Source organism: Hyla sarda, chromosome 4 (genome assembly GCF_029499605.1).
Source record: "Hyla sarda isolate aHylSar1 chromosome 4, aHylSar1.hap1, whole genome shotgun sequence".
Taxonomy (NCBI): domain Eukaryota; kingdom Metazoa; phylum Chordata; class Amphibia; order Anura; family Hylidae; genus Hyla; species Hyla sarda.
The window spans coordinates 80,787,227-80,809,791 of NC_079192.1; the positions used below are offsets into that span (position 1 = coordinate 80,787,227).

Consider the following 22,565-nt stretch of genomic DNA (forward strand, 5'->3'; position numbering starts at 1 on the left):
CTACTCATATATATATAAATTAATTACATTTTTCTCAACAATGCATTAGTCCCATTTTTTTATCCCTAGAAATCCGTTTTTGACGCAAGACCACTTTGCCTTTTACCAATATTATTAATATTATGAAGAGCACTAAAACATGGATTAATTAAGTATTCATGAAAAACTTATAAAATAAATATAGTAAATTAGGGTAAATGCATGTCCTGAATAATTAAGTGTACCTAAAGTTGCAATAATAAACTAATATTGGACAGGACCAAGTTCTCTGGTTGGTTTAAAGTATAGGCAAAAAGGGTAAATGCCCTCTGGTTTTGATCATGTCATCACCACTTTATCTAAAGTTTAGTACAAAGAAGAAAATATTCCAGCTTCTTGGGTGTGGTAAAAAAGGAACTTTTATTGCTTCATCCAACAAGTCATAAAAGGTACAGGACAGATAACGCTGACACGTTTCAGTTCTACTGGACCCTTAATCTTGGCATAAGACAAAGTCTTGTACCTTTTTATCACTTGTTGGATGAAGCAATAAAAGTTCCTTTTAATATAGCACCCAAGTAGCTGGAATATTTTCTTCGTCGTGCTTATATACTTCCGGGTTGGAGGCACTGCGGCCCTGTCCGTGTTCTGGTGTTTGGTGGGCGAGGGTGGGAGCTGTTAAATCCAGTTTTGCATATGAAGCTTATCTAAAGTTTACTCTTAATGTTTGGGAGGTCACCTTTTCATTAAGGTGATGTTAAAAGGCAAGTAATATGGATGTACACTTGAACTCATAATCTTTCTCTTTTCAGTGACTGAAACCCACCAATGTTTGCCCAGGGACTGCCATCAGTCTATTGATCTAAACCCAGACCTACAACATGCACATGAATCTTTATACTGTTAAATAGTAATTTGTAAAATTCTTCATTTCACTGTCCATTGAGGTGTGGTGAGAATTGGACTCTCAATGCTCTGTTATCGTGGCCTACCCTTACATAAGGATAACCCAACAACATCAAAGGGGTAGTCTGGAGAGAAAAATTGCTGTATGACTCGGACCCCCACTGGTCTCTGAGGCTTCTGGGTTCTGTGTCATCCCGACCCAATAGGACCTGCCTACTAATCAAGTGATCCCAGTGGTGACTGACTGGCTGAGCAGACAGGTCCAATGTTGTCACAACAACAAAGAACCCAGAAGGAGCGGAGATCAGCAGCGGACCAGATAGCAGCTGCTGGGGACCGGAGGATGGGGTGTATAGTTTGTTTATTATTTAACACCACCTAGAAAGTCATTGAAAACTCTCTTAAATGAACATAACACTTTTAAAAACTAAAGGCAAAGTCAGACTCTACTCAATGCAAATATGTGCAGAGTTTTGAAAACAGTTCTTTTTCACTGATTTATTCACGCAGTTTTTCTGCAGCTTTGTAGCTTAATACTGTCATGTATAAGGTCTTGTGGGAAGCTGAAACAATCCCACCATGCTTATTTGTGCGCTGAAGTCTGTGACCTGGTAATGATAACAGTTGACTCTCTACATGATAGCCGAGAAGCAGCTCTGCTGGTAGCACACGTTTCTCACTGCTATTCTCTTCTCTCGTACCATTGCAGTTTTCTTGCTGTGGAGGAGACCAGTTTACAGACTGGATGGTGAATCCATATCATTCGTGCAACAGCACTGGGCCTCTGTCCTGTGGGGTGCCATACACATGCTGTATAACTGGAACGGTAAGAACAGCAAGTCATCATTTTTTTGTGCAAATCTAGTGTATGATGTGTTTTAGAACATGATGACATTACACAGTTCCTTCATATGGACATGATGACATAACACAGTTCCTTCCTATGGACATGATGACATCACACAGTTCCTCCATATGAACATGATGACCTCACACAGTTCCTCCATATGAACATGATGACATCACACAGTTCCTCCATATAGACATGATGACATCACACAGTTCCTCTATATGGACATGATGACATCCCACAGTTCCTCCATATGGACATGATGCCATCCCACAGTTCCTCCATATGGACATGATGACATCACACAGTTCCTTCATATGGACATGATGACATCACACAGTTCCTCCATATGGACTTGACCTCACACAGTTCCTCCATATGGACATGATGTCATCACACAATTGCTGCAGATTTGTCGGCCGCACATCCATGATGAGAATTTCTCGTTCCACCACATCCCAAAGGTGATCTATTGGATGAGATCTGGTGATTGTGGAGGCCATTGGAGTCCATTGATCTCATTGTCATGTATGAGATGATGTGATGTGACATGGGGCATTATCCTGCTGAAAGTATCCATCAGAAGATGGGTTCATTGTGGTCATAAAGCTGTGGATATGGTCAGTGACAATACTTAGGCTATCATGTTTAAACAATGCAAATTTGTACTAATACCGCAAGCCCGAACCATTGATACAAGGTCGTATGGATCCATGCATTTATGTAGTTTATGCCAAATTCTGACCATGCTATTTAAATGTTGCAACTGAAATCTACCAGGAAACATTTCTCCAGTCTTCAACTGTCCAATTTTGGTGCTCATGTGCGAATTGTAGCCACAGTTTCCTTTTCTTAGCTGACTGACGGGGACCTGTTTTTTTGCTGCTGTAGCCCTCTGCATCAAGGATTCACGTTTCGTGGGTTCAGAGATGGCATTCTACATACCTTGGTTGTAACCAGTGGTTATTTGAGTTACTGTCCAGTCTGCCCATTTATCTTCTGACATCAATAAGGAATTTTTCGTCCACATAACTGCCGTTCACAGTTTTCATGTTTGTTTGTTTTTATTTTTTTATTTTTTTTTTACTTTTTGGACCATTCTAAAAAACTCAGGCCAGCCCGTCTGGCACAAACAACCATGTCGTATTCAAAGTCATTTAAATCCCCTTTCTTTTCCATTCTAAAGCCTGATTTGAACTTCAGCAAGTTGTTCTGGCCACGGCTACATGTCTAAATGCATTGAGTTGCTGCCATATGATTGGCTGATCAGTTATTTGTGTTAGCAAGTGATTATAAAGGTGTTCCTAACATAGTACCTGAGAGTGGGAGAGAAAAAAGGAGAGACCAACACAGGCGCCTTGTGCGTTACCACTAAACAGGGATAACAGATTAAAACAAAGTCACAGTGAACGGGCAGGACTTGCCCCTAGGTAGTGGCCGCTCACCTTGAGCGAATAGGGTATTCGCATATAACCCACACCGTGGGTGACAGAAGGGCTGGAACTGCTGCTGAGCCTGGGTCCCAGGGAAGGAAAAGATCCGATCCTGATGGAAGTGGAGGCAAAGAAGGAAAATTTGACCCTTACAGAGGCGCTGCTAGTTCCAGAGTAATGTAGATGCCAACCAGAGGTATTGGTAAAAAAAACACCGGAGTGGTTTATTAGAGCATAAGAGAACAATGAAGTACACAGATGACGTGTTTCGGGGGAGCCACCCCCTTCCTCAGATTAGTGTCCCCGAAACGCGTCATCTGTGTACTTCATTGTCCTCTTATGCTCTAATAAACCACTCCGGTGTTTTTTTACCAATACCTCTGGTTGGCATCTACATTACTCTGGAACTAGCAGCGCCTCTGTAAGGGTCAAATTTACCTAACATAGTAGCCAGTGAGTGAATAGACAATGGTAATAAACACCAAAACTGTCTGTATGTTTTATAATGCCAGTTGATATGTGTTTATTTCCTTCTATTATAAACCCTTCAAATATTTCAAGTGTTTATTGTATGAAAGATCAGATCAGTTCCTATTAGGAGATAATTTTCCAAATATAATTTCTTATAATTCATTCATAGAATTATCTGTAAGATTAATCAGATTACATTTAGTACAACATTTTGATAGCAAACGTTAAATGACAAGTCAGTTGCATTTAGTCTATAGTAATCTTTATGATGATTTAGTGAGATAGCGGCCAATTTGTTTCCTTGATCCAAGTTGGAACGCTTTACACTGAACAGATGATAATAAGATTATTACCCTGGATCGATTATACCAGTTAGCGAGATCATCCAGAAAGCCATCAGCTCAAGAGCAAGTCCGATTCTCTATACATCTATCTATAGAAGCATGAATCTGTTCATTGATATTTGATATTTACAGTGAATGCCCTAAGGAAAGGTCATTCCACATAAATCTGGGTTATTTGTTATGTCACAAAATGTAAAAGAATAAGTGCAGCTCACAACTATATCAACCGAGGTCTCCCTGGATGTTCACCAATACCCAGTGGTGCAAAAAAGGCTTAAAACAATATATAGAATAAATCCAGACCTCAAGGTTGTAACCAAAACTAACAGTTAAGGTACACAATGAATAAAATATATGTGGGAGACCATGCTTCATATACAAATGTTATTTATTAAAATAAACATAAAAAGCATATATAGTCATGTCCCTAGATTCAGATCTAGGATGTGTTATCTTAGTGTTCCCTTTATTTTTTGAAGCAGTGTATTTTATTCATTGTGTACCTTAACTGTTAGTTTTGGTTACAACCTTGAGGTCTGGATATATTATTTGTTATGTCACTGTCATTTTAAGAGATGGAGGCTTCTTCATAAAAACACTTGAAAAATGCTTTACTTCATGTTTTAGACTATGTGCATATTAAGTATTTTGGCCTGGTAAGATGTTTGTTTGTGGACACATATATTCATTTTATGGATGTAACATTAAAGAGAACCTATGGACTGTCCTATAAGAATGAGTTTTCAATTAGCTTGTTACCTCGAGTGCCATGATTCCAGTGTTTTTACATTCTTGCTACTCACCATGTCCTCATTAAAGGGGTTGTTCATTGAAAGAAATAATCTTTGAAACTTAGTAATATAATGTTATTAGCCATACTGCACACCTATTACTGCTCATTAGATTTTAAGGCAGCAGAAAATGTTCCCCAGATAAGACAGCAGTGAACCTGTTCTGACTAAAAACCTGTGACTGAGAGAGACTTCCTGCTGCCTTAAAATCTAAGCAGCAATATGAGCTCCTCCCGTCACATCACTGGTCTCTTCCTAAGCGAAAGGGGAGCAGAGACTGGAGCTTTGAGTGTGACGGGACATCGCAACTAGGAGGGAGAGAGCGGAGTTAATATGTAGAAATCTCTGCACTATTAACATTTGCTTTATTACACTTTTTGACACAATACACAGGTTGTTTCTTTCACTGGACACTAGAGCCCTGCACAGGACTGCTTTTTCAAACCCACTCCCGCCCGCTCCCAATAATTTTTTTTGACCAAACCCGCCTGATCCCGCAGTGTGTTTGCTCCACTCCCGCAAGATTTGTTGTCCAATCCCACCCGCTCCCACTAAAATGTGTGTTCAATCCCACCCGCTCCCACTAAAATGTGTGTTCAATCCCACCCACTCCCACTAAAATGTGTGTTCAATCCCACCCACTCCTGCTAAAATGTGTGTTCAATCCCACCCACTCCTGCTAAAATGTGTTTCCAATTCCGCCCGCTCCCACTAACATAGGAGTGTACACACACTAGGGTGCAATGCTCTGCACATACCTCCACGTGTATAGCAGTGCAGTCAGTGCACACACTGCTATACACATGGGGGTATGTACAGAGTATTGCACCTTACCCTAGTGTCTGTAGAAGACACTAGGGTGCAATGTTCTGCACATACCCCCCATGTGTTTAGCAGTGTGTGTACACATTCCTATACAGGTGGGGTATGTGCAGAGCATTGCATCCTCGTCTGAATACTTATACACAAGGGGGTATGTGCACTGCAGAGCATTGCACCCTAGTGTATGTAGAAGAAACTAGGGTGCAATGCTCTGCAGTGCACTTACCCCCATGTGAATAGCAGTGCAGAGGCCCTGGGAGGATCACCACCCGATTCAGTCAGTCTCTGCTGGTGACTGGTGGTAAGCTCATTTGTCAGTGAAGGGTGGGGTTAACTGGGAGTCACTCAGTTTTATTGAGGCTGCCGCGCTGTTACTGGATTTTGAAAGACCCGGAGGCATAGCGCCTGAGCACCCGCACCCACCTGCAGCAGCCTCCTGACCACCCGCACCCACACATTTTGAGTTGGGTCCTGCGGGATCCCAATCCCATTGCAGGGCCCTACTGGACAGTGTCAGGCCATTAACATAAATATGGCCATATTTTGGCACACAACTTTTGATTTGTGTCAAATATTGACCAAAATATGCCTGAAATTAAAATAGCATTTTTTGGGCTACAGCTCTTGCGACCGCAAAACAAGGGCTAACGTGCAAGTCAAAAGAAAACACAGGCTCCAAAAAATCTGGAAAAGAATTTCCTCAAAATATGTGACGTAAAATAACTTTGATGTGTTAATAAGTTGCTTCAGTGCCCCAGACAGCCATGGTCAATCTACAAATTTTCTGTTGTCAAAGGGTCAGTCAATATCTGTCAAATTCCATACACAACCAAAGCACATGTTTGTCATCTAAAACTCTGCATATTGAATCCCCACAGCTGGGAGACATCAATGTAAATCTGCATTCATGTTTTAATAATCAGTAAATATATTATCAGATGCTGAATAAGGCAATGGCTGCCCCCCCCCCACCCCCACCCCCAACTCCCCATCAGGACCCATGAAAAGAATTTATTAGAGATTCATGTCTGAAACAGATATGACAAAATCTCATCTCATTTCAATAACCAGCGGAGTGTGACTGGGAGAGAACTTACTCTTCTGCACACACAACTAATGAAAAAAATAGCTTTTCATTTACATTGCAGACATTTTAATACATTTTGTGTGCTCTAGGTATGGAGCTGGATGGGAAAACAGAAATTAAATGATGCTGGTACACATCAAATGTGGAGTTCTTATCAGAATCGGGAAATAATGAGCACTTTAAAAATGCATTAAACTGTCTTAAGTCAGAAATTAAATGCCGGAAGCGCAGAGATATATAGGGATATATCTGTAAACAATCCCCCGCTCTCCTTTTATTGGGCCAATAGGGCACTCATTTAGAAGGTTTTGTAATGAATCGCATAATCCTATCCAAAATTCACTGCTTTACCGCTGTATGGTTTTTCTCAAAATGTGCAATTTAAGCATGATCTATATACCTTTTATGTACACAATGTCATTCCAGACATTTTACATTGTGCATTTTATGTTGAGCTAGACCCAAATATGCAGCGGAGAGATTACACAGGTGGTTATGGTAGGATTATGCTACAAGTACATGACTATACGTCTATGCTGGGAGCTATTTTTGTCGACCTTTTGGAGAATGCAAGTAGTTGCTTGTGTTCAGAATGTTCCCCTGGGGCGCAATAGCAAAGATCATAAGAAGGTTCCTTCCTGGTCCTAGATTAAAGGGATACTCCAAAGAAAAAAAACTGTTATGATGTAGCTGATTGACATAAATCACATGTAGATAATTCCACATTGCTGCAATAGTGAGAATGCTATAGGGATCAATGCAGTGAACTACCAAGAAGAGGCAAAGTCATGTAAAATATTTAAATCTATGATTTTATTTTTATTTTTTTAAAGCAACGTTTATGACAAGGACCTAAAATTTTATCTGAATACATGGATGTTTTCCTTTAAAGGGGTACTCCACCCCTAGACATCTTATCCCCTATCCAAAGGAGGGGACCCCCGCAATATAGCACGCGGCACCCACCTATTACTGCTCCAGAAGCGCCGGAGGGTCTGGCTCCCGACCACGGGGATGGAAGATCATGATGTCATGACTCCGCCCCGTGTGACGTCACACCCCGCCCCCTCAATGCAAGTCTATGGGAGGGGGCATGACGCCCCCTCCCATAGACTTGCATTGAGGGGGAGGGGAGTGATATCACACGAGGCAGAGTCGTGACGTCACGATGTTCTGTGGTCGGGAGCCAGACCCTCCAGCCCTTTCGGAGCAATAACAGGTGGGTGCTGCGTGCTATATTGCGGGGGTCTCCAGCGGCGGGACCCCCACGATCAGACATCTTATCCCCTATCCTTTGGATAGGGGATAAGATGTCTAGGGGTGAGTACCCCTTTAATGAAAACTAAAGATCTCTTGTTGCATTCTTGGCACTGTGGTCATATGATAAATTCTTTGTCATTTAAAGAAGACATCCAATGTATTCAGATACTATCCTCGGAAAACTCCATTAATGGAATGCCGAAACTCCATTAAGCTGGAATTTGCAGATACTTTCACCCTTCTATTCAATGCTCACATATTCAATGACATAATCGTCCCCTTTGCGGCAGGTGGCATCAATTTAGCGTAACCACTGAAGAACTTTTGCCTTTTGGCCTTATACATCACTTAAAGCCTTTTTTGTGCATTTTCTTTCCCTAAATGGTGTCATAATGTACAGCATATGACTCCGCTAGTTCCCTGTAACTTGGGAGCACTTTAAGTTCATTGAAGAAGCACTCTCATGTGCATGGCACAAATCCCTTACAAAATTAAGTCCTTCATTTCCCATCTGCCAATTTCTCTCTGCACTAAACAGCAGGTGTGCCATCCGTCAGAGCTGGAATCGGAAAGGGCGATTATTTTTTATCTCCTATTTACAATTCATAGCGTCCTAAAACTGTGTTTACTCATAACTTATACATTCACAATTATCTACCACCGGATCTGTCACATACATTAAGGTACGAAGCTAAATGTAAGGAGGATTAGAGTCAAGGCATGCGATTCCACAATGCAAGGTCATAACTTAAAACTGCCACGTTTTAAGATTTTGCGGAAGAAAATAGCCCGACCGAGAAAATTGCTGCTATTAGCTGACGGTGTAATTGCATGCTGGACCAATTTCACTAAGCTCCCATGTAAATGGACCATCTGATTGTCATTTGGATCATTGTTCTCCCTTTCCTTGCATGGATTGTAGTTGACCATGCACAGCTGGATAAGAGTTGTCACACAGAGGAAATAAGTCTTTGTGGAAAAGCCCTGGGAACCATTTATAGGGAATTTTAACCTGCAATATCATTTTTTTTTGAAAGCTAAGGTATTTTTATTATGGAATGAAAAAAAAAACTCATGCAATCCATGGCCACATCTGAAAAATGAAGCTAGCCATACACATTGATGTCAGACCTGCCGATTTCCAATATGTATGGGGGGGAGGGGGGTTTCTGTATATTAGAGATAAAGCCTGCACAGGGTAAGACTAGGTTTCCAAAGTTTTTTTTCTGGATTTTTTGGAATACTGCCACTGCAGTTTTTGAGCCAAAAAGAAATGGGAAATATAAAGGAAGGGTTTATACTTCTCCTTCCCACTGGATCCAATTCTGGCTTTGGCTTAAAAACTGCAGTGGCAGTATTCCAAAACAAACACCAGTAAAAAAAAACTGTATGGAAACCTAGCCTAAAACTGAAAAAATGCCATTATCCAAGTTCTATAATGCCCAGAAAGAAACTCATGGAAGCTTATTTTAATAAGCTACCAGGAAAAGCCTTACTATCTTATTCAAGATTTTTATTAAAGTTTTTTCAATAATAAAACTGGATAGGGGGAATACAGAAAAGAAAAAAGGGGAGGGAGGGTGAGTAGGGGATGGTAATAAAATAATTTGCAAGCCTCAACAAAAGCATCTGGGTTAGAACGACACACTGGTTTTTACTTTTATGTAGTTGAGTCCGTGATTCAAATTTATATTGCTATGTAAAATACTTTTTATTACGTTTCTGTTATACATTTTCAGCGCTTCATGCTGTGTGTCTGGGCCCGGAAGTCAGTGGCCTTCCAGTTATGTATTGCATCGGTGTGTGCGGTGTACGTGTCTGTGTGATAGCACTGAATTACTCCCCCGCTGTCATGTGATCTCAGCACAGTTTGTCATTGGCGCATTGACTCGGGCTATACATGAAATCATCAATGGCCCAAGACAACACAATCTGGAAAGCAACGGTTCCTAGAACTTACGAGAGCAGACAGGCAGCATGAAAAGGGGACAGTGCAGCACAGAAAGAGAATAAAAGTATATTGCACAGTTATATAACTTGGCATCATAGGCTAATACCTACGTGAATGTAAAAACCCAGAATACCCCTTTAAGGCTTTGTTGACACTTTGCAGTTAAGATGCATTAATATTGCTTTTCTAAGCCACATAAATACCTTCTAACCTTGTGGTCAATTGAAGGTAAATAAAACTCTCTAAGTAAGTTAGGGTGCCTGAGTAGGAGTCCCAGTCCCTCACAGAGGCCATCGTGTAATATACAATGCTTCTGTGTGCCGGGGCCATTGCAAAAACCACTATCCAGCAGCGCTGACTGCTTCAGCTGCCGCCGGATAGCCGTTTAATGTGCACCGCTCAATTATACTCACATGTCCCCATCTTTTCAGCCCGTCAGTTCACCGCTCCTCTGTTACCGCTCCCCTGCGCCGTCGCTCTCCGTCGCCGTCATCATGTCGCCACTCACACCAGCCGACGTCCAATAGGGGCGGCAGGGACCTGCACAGGTTGACTAGAAAAGGGGGCTTGAGACCCTCCCCTTTTGATGTTACTCCTAAAGATGTTACTGCCGTGGGCAGTCTGGCTTCATAATGTGCACATTTATAAAAATAATTATGGGAAGTGCCTTTTTTCTTCAGTTCAGCCCCTGCCCCCCAAAATGTCTGTGCACATCCCTGAGGGGTGGCGTGAGCGGCGACAGGATGACTGAGTGCGAAGGTGCAGGGCAGCGGCGAACTGACTGGCCGGAGCGGCGGGGACATGTTAGTGTAATTGAGCAATCATGTCCCTCAACATACGATGGTTTCAACGATGGGTTTCAAACGATGGGCCGCCTGGAACCAATTACCATTGTATGTTGAGGGACCATTGTAAATAGTATCACTATATTCAGAAAAGTCTAAATTATTGAAATATAATGATTTTTATATCTCACCATAAATGCCACATTAAAAATGTTGATATCTGCCCTAAATTGGGTACCAATAAATACTGCATCTCACCTCACATATAAAACAAGCCCCACTGAGATCTGTAGATGGGGGAAAAAATAAAAAGCCCAAATTCTATTGGTGACAATATAGTGATATGAAGCAATGCTCTTTTGCCAGGGATTGTCTATTGCAGCAATTCTCTGCTCATGAAAAGTTGAATTATTTAAATTTAACCAAAGGTAGTCTGGAGCCGTCCTCATTCCCTGCGCTCCCAGGCAGCTGATAAGAAATGACTTCCGAGGACTGTACTCTGCTATTGCAAATGAAGCGGTGTTCCTCTTCATCTTCCATGCAGACAAGGAGTCCTCGTGAGTTCTGTCTAGTATCCGCTTGTCTTTTATTATGCGTGAATAAGACCTGTCAAACTCTCATTGCCTGAAGCCTTGAAAGAAATACAATAATGCCAATTGGTTTTCCAACTCCCGAAATTTCTTGTAGTTATCATTTGATTAGTTCTTATTTATGAGCGATTTTATGTTCTGGAGCAATGTAAGGTCAGAAGTAATAGTTATAACTAACATATATGCTATCCTTGGAGAATTGAAAAGAGTTGTCAGTAAAACCGAAAAAAATTGCATTATGTCTGAAAAGAAGGAAAAACTAACAAAGCCCATGAAAAATGCATGTGAAATGTCAGGATAAGCTGCCCTGTGTGTATACGTATACAAGAGGAGCAGCACTATTTCTGGCCACTTTTTTTTGCAAGTTTTCTGCTTTGCAGGCTTTATCTCTAATTTTGAGTTGTCTGTGAGGTAGTGGGTGGAGCAGAATATCCTTTGATGGCTCCTATATATTGCACATACACAAAAGAGGAGGAGATCCTGCTTCTTTATATCAGACCAACATATCTAGTTTTAGCATCCTTTGGGGTGTTTAATCTTTCCATATCTTGAACCGCTCTGGATACTCAGTTCGGGGGGCTCTTCATGCTGTTTGCACCCAAAGTGCAGCACATTCTGGTAAGAGTAATACCTGTTGTCTCATTTACCAACTACCTTAATAATATTACTTTAGGGGGCACATTTTTTTTTCTGTTATTTGTATACTCTAGTTCCTTTTTAATCAAACCAACACATTTATCTCCCAAAGAATGGTATGCCCAAACTATTAAAGGGTTTGTCCCATCTTCCCTGATTATTCTCTGCTTCTGCTGTTAGCTCCCACTCCCAGTACTGCCGGTGGACGGGGCTGGGGTCAGAGGCAGGACATCTGCATCTGTGTCTGATAGCTCCCAAGTTAAAGCCCCATTCCTGCAACTGTCAGACATGATGAATAGGCTGAGATAAGCTGAGCAGAGCCAGATGTGTGCTCATGAGCTCCTCCGGCCATTCTACACAGTGATAAAGCAGAGCTGGTGGACAGGAACCATGACTTCCAGCTATCTACAGAACCAAGCAAGTTTGCTAAATAAAGCCAATTGCAAACCTGTTCATGTTGCCATGCTCTACTCATATAGGCATGATTAGGGAGATGGGAATGCTCCTTTTAAGATAATATATTAATTACTTGCTTGTGATGCTACTGCACTCTGGACAAGTCAGTTTTTTGAAAATATCAAACTTCACAGTCTCAAGTACTACAATCAAAAAACAAATCTCGTTTATTTTTCGAATTATGGTTCTGTTTTTTTAAATTACTTAAATGCTGATCCCTATAGTTCTATATCTTTTAGGGTTAGTATAGTTCCAAAGGTGTAGTTGCAACATGAAACTAGAGGGAGCCATGAGTATTTATAGGGGCTAAAAATAGGGGATAGGTATATCTACAGCCCCCAGCAATTTCTAGAACTGGGAAGCAACTTTCCCAGCTGAATGGAACAGTGGATCGGAACATGCTCCATTTATTGTGTATGGGAGTACATGTGTATTATTGTGTATTGTGTACATGACTCTTTAGGAGCTGAAATACCTCTATAGGACTGTGTAGTTAGCTATTTTCAAAAAGCTACCTCTTCCAAAGTCCAGTAAGATCACTAGAAAGTTATTGATGTGCATGGATAAGGTTTTTTTTTTATGGGAGACTCCTTGCTTTCAAACTTGGATCCCACCGCTAGAGCAGAGGTCTGGCTCCCACTACTACCCACATGTGACACCATGCTGGGCTATTCATGCAGTCCTTGGACAAGCAGGATTTACTTTTATATTTTGTGCCAAAACATGAAGGTTTTATTTTTGTTTTATGCTGAAAAATACAGACAGATGCCCTGTTTAAACTTTCCATCTGTGTCTCTGCCTGTTTGCTGTTATTTGACTGGTTCTACAGAGCTAATCTCGAACACTATATACAGAGTTTGTTTGCTAAGACTATGGAGACTTACAGGTCTGCATGGCTTTTCTGTTTACACAATTGTTACATTTTTATTTATTTACTGTAGATGTATTGGAGTAATACAAAAATCTATAAATACTCTTTAACTCTTTCACAGCAAGTTGTAGACCCCAGTTTTTAGCTACATCGAAAAACATTGAAGGGAACTCACAAATTTGTGAATATGTTCCGGTTTTTGCTACTTATTTTCCCAATCTAAAGTAAATTTCTACCCTTTTGCCTTTTCTTAAAATATATGTTTTTTGGATAATAATGCTGTCATCTCTGTCTCACTGGTAAAAAAAAAAAAAAGAGAGATTTTGAAGAATTTTATTGTCGTGTATCACAGCTACTGGTTTCCAAATTTATTGTAACATTGAAGGTATTTTCTTTCTTTCTAGGGATACAAAGCCAGAGCAGAGCTTTCATTACTGCTTCACTGTTGTTCACTGTACTTCACCTGCTATTTCAGTTTGATGATGACTTGAGCAGGTAGACAATATAGAAACCTGTCAAGCTACGGCTCAAGCTAGTGCTTTGAAGAAAAAAAGATGTAACCAGCAGGCGCATGAAAACCCAAGAAATACAATTATTCTAGCTAAGCCTTTCATCTATTGTGTCCTGTCGGCAATGCCTGACAGGGTCTCCTCATCAGGGAATGACCTCATTGGCATCACTTGGACAGGGCAACAGTGGAATAGGGCAGACTATACTATTTATCTTTTATTCTGTCGCCTTTATAAGAAACCAAACTCAATTTACCAGGAGAAATTATCTTATTGCGACTGTACAGCGTTATTTTACGGGAGAAAAACATATTCTGAGAATATCTGTCACCACTATTTAGGCTTTTTCTAACGCAGTGACCTGGTGTATAAAAATCTGGAAAACTTTATTAACCCTTTAGGGCTACAGTTTTTTTTTTATGGCACCCTTTTATATGTCACTTATATATCACTTTTTTTTTTTTTTTTTTTTTTACTGCATTCACCATAAGGGATAGATAATGTGATTATTTAATAATACAGTTACGGTAAATGTTGTTGTTTCATGGTACAGATGGGGATTGAGTGGTTATATTTTTTAGTTTTTTTATTTGTTTAATGTATTTTTATAATTTTCTTATATATATTTCATTTTTATTACACCCCTTTTTATTTATTTTAGTAAAAGTAGGGAAGTTTTACCATGTGATAATTGTAGGTTGTGCCTAATTGTGTTACCCTATTAATCCTTGCCCCTCAAAGGGTCTTATAGGAGTACTAAGATGGCAGACCTGGCAATCATGTCCTAAACTGTCAATGGGATGAAATTCCCCTCCACATTAGATGCCAAGGTCACATTTGAACATGGTCCTAAATAGGGCATATGAACAGTGGTGGTCTTCAGGAGAACCCCTTTTAATAATCTATGTAAAACATACCTTAAACTCCTATCAAACTCAACAAAGTATTCAGTGGTATGTGCCAGGAATAACAATGTAGTGGCTCCAAGGTTTTTTTGCTGCATTTATTAGTTTTAATTTATATATTTGACAGTAATATTCTAACAGCTCACATGTTAATGTGGGAAAGCCAGCAAAGCTGTGTATAGCAGACTCCTGTGCATGGACAAGAAGGAGCAGGTTCAATAGAAATACAGTGGAAGTCCAACAGAGATGTTTCTTAAAAAGCATAATCCTTTATTGTTCCAGGTAAAGTACATACATCCAATAGGCTAACATGCCTAAAGCACTTTGGTCACACAATATGATCTTAGTCATAGGCAGTAAAATCTCTTTGACTAAGGTCGTTCTGTGACCGAAATGTGTCAGGCATGTAAGCCTATTAGATGTATGTACTTCGCTTATGCTTCTAAAGAAACATCTGTGCTGGGCTTTTACTTCTGCATTTCTGTTAGGTAGTATATGTTCCGAAATCTAAGTGTAGTGTTACTTTGTGGAATACATCAGAATAATAGATAAAACATTTATATCCGGTGACTTTTTATGTTTGACAGGCATAATTTAACTTTAGCTTAATAACGGTTCTTTTTTTACAGTGCCAAACAATGTAGACTGACACACTTATGTTAAAGGGGTATTCCGGTTATATACATCTTTCCCCTATCAATTTGGAAGATGTCTGATCGCAACACAGAGGTTTCCAAGACTGGAACAGCAGCCCGGCATAGAATGCAGGTGCTACACGGAGATCTGGGGGGGTTCCAGCAGCGGGACCCCCGCGATCAGACATCTTATCCCCATCCCTTGGATAGTGGATAAGATGTCTATGGCCAGAATACCCCTTTAAGGAATCATTTAAGGTAATGGCAAACCTGTGTAACATGCAGTTGTTTAGGTCACATTTGCATCCATGCATCATTCTGTCAGTTCTACATCCAGCTATGCTTTGTACTTTAGCATAGCTTCAGATGTACGTTAGTTGGCATCATATAAAAAAAAATTCTTATTAACCTTTATTTTGCTAAGTTCATAAAGAGATTTTGTTGGCTTTGGCTTTAAAAGAACCCATTAAAAGCTTAAAAAAAAAAAAAAAAAAAAAAAGTGTCACAAAAGTATCTAGGGCTGAATCGCCTTATACCTGAAAATGTCTGATCTGTAGCGCCAAAAGTTGAATGGAAGCCAGTTATAGTTGGCAATGTCTTCACCTGGATATTGATGCAGTGGCCACAGAGATTACATCTATTACAGCAGTAGTGAATTGAAAAAACCATGGGCCCTGGACCACTACTGTGCAATTTCGTTCTAGATGTGTATTATCCACTGAGACACTGTACTTTTTTATTTCTTTATTTTTAAGCTCTACAATGACGTCATGCTAAGCCTACATTGCAGTGTACCCATTTATTGAAGCTTATAAAGCATTGTTGTAGCTGTGTAAAAGCACATGAGGCAAGTCACTATGTAGCGCAAGCTTGAGCATTGAAGTGAATTTGTTAATACTTAGCAAGCATTATTTCTCCCCCAAAATTTCAACTTTTTCACTTTAGTGCAAAAAGTGAAAGCTACTTTTCTGGTACTCCGCCCCTAGACATCTTATCCCCTATCCAGTGGATAGGGGATAAGATGTCTGATCGTGGGGCTTCCTTCCAGCACCCAGCTGCGGCACCCCAGACATTCGGTGCACGGAGCGAACTTGGCTCCGTGCCAGATGACTGGCGATGCGGGACGGAGGCTTGTGACGTCATGGTCACGCTCCGCTCGTCACAGCCATGCCCCCTCAATGCAAGTCTATGGGAGAGGTCGTGGCGGCCATCACGCCACCTCCCATAGACTTGCATTAATGGGGCGTGGCCATGATGTCACAAGCCTCCGGCCCTGCACCCGACGGCGTGTGTAGCAAGGAGATCGCAGGGGTCCCCAGCATGCAGGACCCCCCCCCCCCCCCGCAATCGGACATCTTATCAGGTATAAGATGTCTACGGACGGAGTACCCCTTTACAGAAGAAATCCTGATTTTGGGGTTTTATTTGCCTACTAGCTGAGTACCCGGCGTTGCCCAGTTTTTCCTTCCTAATCCTTATTGGGCAGGAAAATAAAAATAGGAGGAAGCTTTTGACTTCATATCCCGTCCGCATATATTGTTGTCATATCCCAACCCCATATCCCGACCTCCTATCCCGTCATCATATCCCGTCATCATATCTCAACCTCCTATCCCGTCCTCATATTCCGTCCTACCATCTCGTCCTCCTATCTCGTCCTCCTATCTCGACCTCCTATCTTGACCTCCTATCTTGACCTCCTATCTTGACCTCCAACCCAGACCTCCAACCCAGACCTCCAACCCAGACCTCCAACCCAGACCTCCAACCCAGACCTCCAACCCAGACCTCCAACCCAGACCTCCAACCCAGACCTCCAACCCAGACCTCCAACCCAGACCTCCAACCCAGACCTCCAACCCAGACCTCCAACCCAGACCTCCAACCCAGACCTCCAACCCAGACCTCCAACCCAGACCTCCAACCCAGACCTCCAACCCAGACCTCCAACCCAGACCTCCAACCCCCGACCTCCAACCCCCGACCTCCAATCCCCGACCTCCAATCCCCGACCTCCAATCCCCGACCTCCAATCCCCGACCTCCAATCCCCGACCTCCTATCCCCGACCTCCAATCCCCGACCTCCTATCCCCGACCTCCTATCCCCGACCTCCTATCCCCGACCTCCAACCCCGACCTCATATCCTGACCTCCAACCCCGACCTCCTATCTCGTCCTCCTATCTCGTCCTCCTATCTCGTCCTCCTATCCTGACCTTCTATCTCGACCTCCTATACTGACCTTCTATCTTGACCTCCTATCCCGTCCTCCTATCCCGTCCTCCTATCCTGTCCTCCTATCCTGTCCTCCTATCCCGACCTCCTATCCCGACCTCCTATCCCGACCTCCTATCCCGTCCTCCTATCCCGACCCGTAATATGTGTATCAGGTATTGAAATATCTCCAAGTGCCAAGTTTCATGTTAATATCTTTAGCCGTTTGGACGTGATGCTGGAACATACATACATACACACACACACACGTTGAGTTTTATATATATAGACTAGCTGAGTACCCGACGTTGCCCGTTTTTTCCTTCCTAATCCTTGTTGGGGAGGAAAATAAACAAAGGAGGAAGCTTTTGACTTCATATCCGGTCCTCATATATTGTTGTAATATCCCGACCTCCTATCCCGACCTCCTATCCCGACCTCCTATCCCGACCTCCTATCCTGTCCTATCACGTCCTCCTATCACGTCCTCCTATCACGTCCTCCTATCACGTCCTCCTATCCCGTCCTCCTTTCCCGTCCTCCTTTCCTGTCCTCATATCTCGACCTCCTTTCCCATCCTCCTTTCCCGTCCTCCTTTCCTGTCCTCCTATCTCGACCTCCTATCCAGTCCTCCTTTTCAGTCTTCCTTTCCCGTTTTCCTTTCCCGTCCTTCTTTGCCGTCCTCCTTTGCCGTCCTCCTTTGCCGTCCTCCTTTCCCGTCCTCCTTTCCCGTCCTCCTTTCCCGTCCTCCTTTCCCGTCCTCCTATCTCGACCTCCTATCTCGACCTCCTATCCCGACCTCCTATCCTGACCTCCTATCCCGTCCCCCTATCCCGTCCTCCTATCCCGACCTCCTATCCCGGTCCTCCTATCCCGGTCCTCCTATCCCGGTCCTCCTATCCCGGTCCTCCTATCCTGTCGTCCTATGTCGACCCGTAATATGTGTACCAGTTATTGAAATATCTCCAGCCGTACGGAAGTTATGTGGGAACATACATTTCTCATTGATTTGCATGGGACTTTAAACAAAAACCCCACCCTCACAAATGGGGGTAGTTAAGGGTTAAATTAGCTATCCTATACTTTAAGTGGACATATAAGTAACATGTGACCAAGTATTATGGAAATATCTCCAGCCGTTTGGAAGTTATGCAGTAACATATATTTCCCATTGACTTGTATGGGACGTTAAACCTAAACCCCGCCCCTGGCAAATGGGGGTGAATAAGGGTTAAAACACCTATCCTATGTTTGTTGTTGACATATAAGTAACATGTGTCCCAAGTTTCATGTTAATATCTTTAGCCGTTTGGACGTGATGCTGGAACATACACACACACACATACATACACACACATACACACACATACACACACATACACATACATACACACACACACACACACACGTTGAGTTTTATATATATAGTTATCATGCACAGTCACTAGTCCTAATAAAGTGCCCTTAGTTTTATTCCAGTGCAGCCGCATCTATGTGTTTTTATTACTCTTTTTACTCTTTAATTTTTATTATTTTAACTTGACTTTTCAAATATTCCAGTATTTAATGGCAATAACAGCATGTCAGACCCTGACTTCCTGTGGCCTACAGGATGACATGTAGCAAGATGTTGCAAATGTGGAGGGCTCCAGTTTGAAACCACTGATCTACTACTAGCTCCGAGACCCCTCCCATCTTCAATCTCTATGGAATCAGGATATATAGGGTGATTACATTGAGTTGGTGGTTATTTTTTTGTTTTGTTTATTTGTTTTGTTTTTCTATTTTTGCTGTGATTTTCCCCAAATCATGACAAAAATGAATATTGTACAGAAATTAGGCAAAATATGGCAAAAACTTTATAATTTTTACGATTTTGGAAAATCAAAAACAGCTAAGGCTGTGTTCAAAATTTGCGGCTAATTAGCATTACTGCCGCTAATTAACACTTTAATTTTTCTAGCCACGGATGAACAAAAAATGCAAATTAGCCACAATGTGTGAACAGAGCCTATAATGCAGTAAAAATGTATAAAACACCATTTTATTGTAATTATAGGTCAAATCACTTCCTCTCCTCATTACCATATTTCTCCCCAAAACGCACCTTAAGTAAGAAAACGCATAAGAACTGCACAGTGTGAACTGACACCAACCCACTCATGAGTCTGAGTTCACTAGGGTGGTCTCCAGCACTAGCGGCCTGATGAGATGACCAGGTGCAGTAATCAAATGCCCCACCAAAGCTTCATGGGAGGATTCATGAGAAATGTAGACTGCAGTACAGAACCCACATCATTTTACATTTGTAAACCAAAATGGAGCCTATCCCATGTCACATTAGCAAAAAGTAGGGATCGACCGATATTGATTTTTTAGGGCCGATACCGATAATCTGTGACCTTTCAGGCTGATAGCCGATATTCCAGTATAAGTTATTGGCTATTCCCCCCAGACCAGTGGGGCAGAAGCCATTGCAGATCAATGATTTAAAGCGGGCGTTTTAAGTCAATGAACTGCAGCGGCTTTTGTGGGGCCAGAGACCGCTGCCGCCACCCGCTTCTCTCCCCCTGCCTGTCCTGGGGTCCTCCTGAGTCCAACCACCACCACCGCTGCCCAATTGCCTCCCCCATCCCTGGTTTTATAGTTACCTGTTCCCGGGGTCCGCACTACTTCTGGCTCCAGCGACGTCCTGCGCTGTCACTGTGTGTACTGACGGTGATGTTGCGGCGGCGGTATGTGCCCAGTGGATGGTGAGGCAATTCGGCAGCGGCGGTCGTCATGGGGCGGGGCATTATCAGCATATCGGCAAGGTAATTGCCAATACCGATAATGTCCAAAATCGTGAATATCGGCCAAACCGATGATCGGTCAATCGCTAGCAAAAAGAGGTAAGAAAAAGGCATACACAAAAACCTCTACATTATTCTCTAATAAGAGCCTATGCTGCATTATAGAAGCAAAAATAAATCCTGAAATGCTTCTTTAATAAATTTCCCCCTGATGTAGTTGCTTTACACCAAGAAGAACATAGAAAAATATACAAAAATCATTTAAGCATGATGTATGTAACATAAAGGTTATGGAGCGCATACAGTTATTAAGACAAACTGAGCTTGTATATACAGTAATTGAAATGACAACGGAGGACACAATGTACAGGATCATACAGAGTAATCTAAGTTGTTTGAGAAATTCATTAGCTTTTAATAAAAACCTTCATTGAGGCGTAAATCTGAAATGAATCTTACTCAATTACTTATAAGCAGGATTGAGTGTCATGGTTTTTTTTTTTGTTTTTTTTTGCCTTGATAAGTTTTGTGATTTGTTCTTGTCAGTATTCATCACTTAAGTCTTAACTAATCAATAATTAATGGCTTAAAGGGGTATTCCAGGCCAAAACTTTTTTTTATATATTAACTGGCTCCGGAAAGTTAAACAGATTTGTAAATTACTTCTATTAAAAAATCTTAATCCTTCCAATAGTTATTAGCTTCTGAAGTTGAGTTGTTGTTTTCTGTCTAACTGCTCTCTGATGACTCACGTCCTGGGAGCTGTGCAGTTCCTATGGGGATATTCTCCCATCATGCACAGCTCCCGGGACGTGACATCATCATTGAGCAGTTAGACAGAAAACTTCAGAAGCTAATAACTATTGGAAGGATTAAGATTTTTTAATAGAAGTAATTTACAAATCTGTTTAACATTCCGGAGCCAGGAATACCCCTTTAATATGCTTTAAACATACTGCGGATTTCCTGAAAATAGAGTGCTGCTCCATATTTACTATGCCTTACATCCGTTTTTCACAACCAGGGAGCCTTTGGCTGTCCTGGCATGCTGGGAGTTCTAGTTCTGCAACAGATGAAGGTTGGGAAACACTGCCTTAGGGTATGTTCACATGGAAAACACGGGCAAAAATTTCGAAAGTTCTGGCGGGCACTAGGACCACACGGAAAAACACCTTCCCATTAACCGCAATGTATTTCCGAGCTAAATCCACAGAAATATTTGAAAGTGTGCACAGTTCAGCAGAATCCCATTGAAATCAATAGGACTCTACTGAAGCAAAAAATTAATAAAGAGATAAGAAAGAAAAAATAAGATAAGTCCTAAGTAATGGAGGTCCTTGTAGAACTACATACATTACATAACACAGTCAAGAGAAGTAAGCTGACATAAATTCACCTGTACACAACAGTAATGCAGAGTTTTACCATTACATAGGAGTGCACTGTCAACAATATTTTCCAGAACACCATTAATATTTATAAACGTTATGCAAATTTAAAGAGTACCTGTCACCAATCTAAACTTTTAATATATTGTTCTTTATGTCATTATAAGACACTTTGCTATTTACTTGCTGTAAAAATTCTCAACCTTTTAATGTTTTTAATACAAAACACAGCCACTAGGTGGCTCTGTTCTGTTCCTGGCCACATGTCAAACAGTTAGTTTGGTCTCCTCCCAGCCTGGCAGGAGACCAAACTCTGGATGTGCATGCAGGGCATGGCGAGGCACAGCTCTTGCTGACTTCAGTGTTGTCGCGCCTACTGGGGAACGCCCACTTTCTGCTGGCAGGAGCTCACACAATGTGAGCAAAGGGAATGGTATGAAAGGGCAGGAGGGGTGTTAGGAGTAGTAAGGGAATATAATTTGAGTTAGTTTAGAAAATAGGGTTTGATGACAGGTACTCTTTAAAATACAGCATTGTTTTTTCTATTGTTATGTTATCATTCTAGCGTGGTAACCTCCCTTTTTTTTTAATAGTCCAGCATGCCCTGCTGTGAACTGAATTTATCTGTTTTTATAGAATGAGATACCTCATTAACGCTGAGCTATCATTGTGTTTTCAGGGCACTGGTGGAGTGAAGAATACGCTGTGTGGTTACCAGACCCTCGATAAAGAGGTAAGAGATATTGTCACTTAGAAGAATCCATCATTGTCACTACTAACACAGAATTCATTAAGTTATTTGGGAACCTGTATCGGCAAAAAAATGTGCACAAGATTGATTAGATTTTTTAATGTCCCCACTGGTGGTTTGCCCCTCTTCATATTCTGCC

The 22,565-nt window shown here is 41.6% G+C and overlaps 1 protein-coding gene across 1 annotated transcript in view; it reads left to right on the forward strand.

Moving 5' to 3' along the window:
• The window catches only part of LOC130368141 (tetraspanin-15-like), a 173,661-nt gene that overhangs the window by 140,099 nt on the left and 10,997 nt on the right, over positions 1-22,565 (forward strand). The window contains exons 5-6 of the mRNA XM_056571489.1: positions 1,595-1,711; positions 22,355-22,408. Of these exons, the coding sequence (XP_056427464.1) occupies positions 1,595-1,711; positions 22,355-22,408 (171 nt within the window). The remainder of the gene's footprint in view (positions 1-1,594; positions 1,712-22,354; positions 22,409-22,565) is intronic.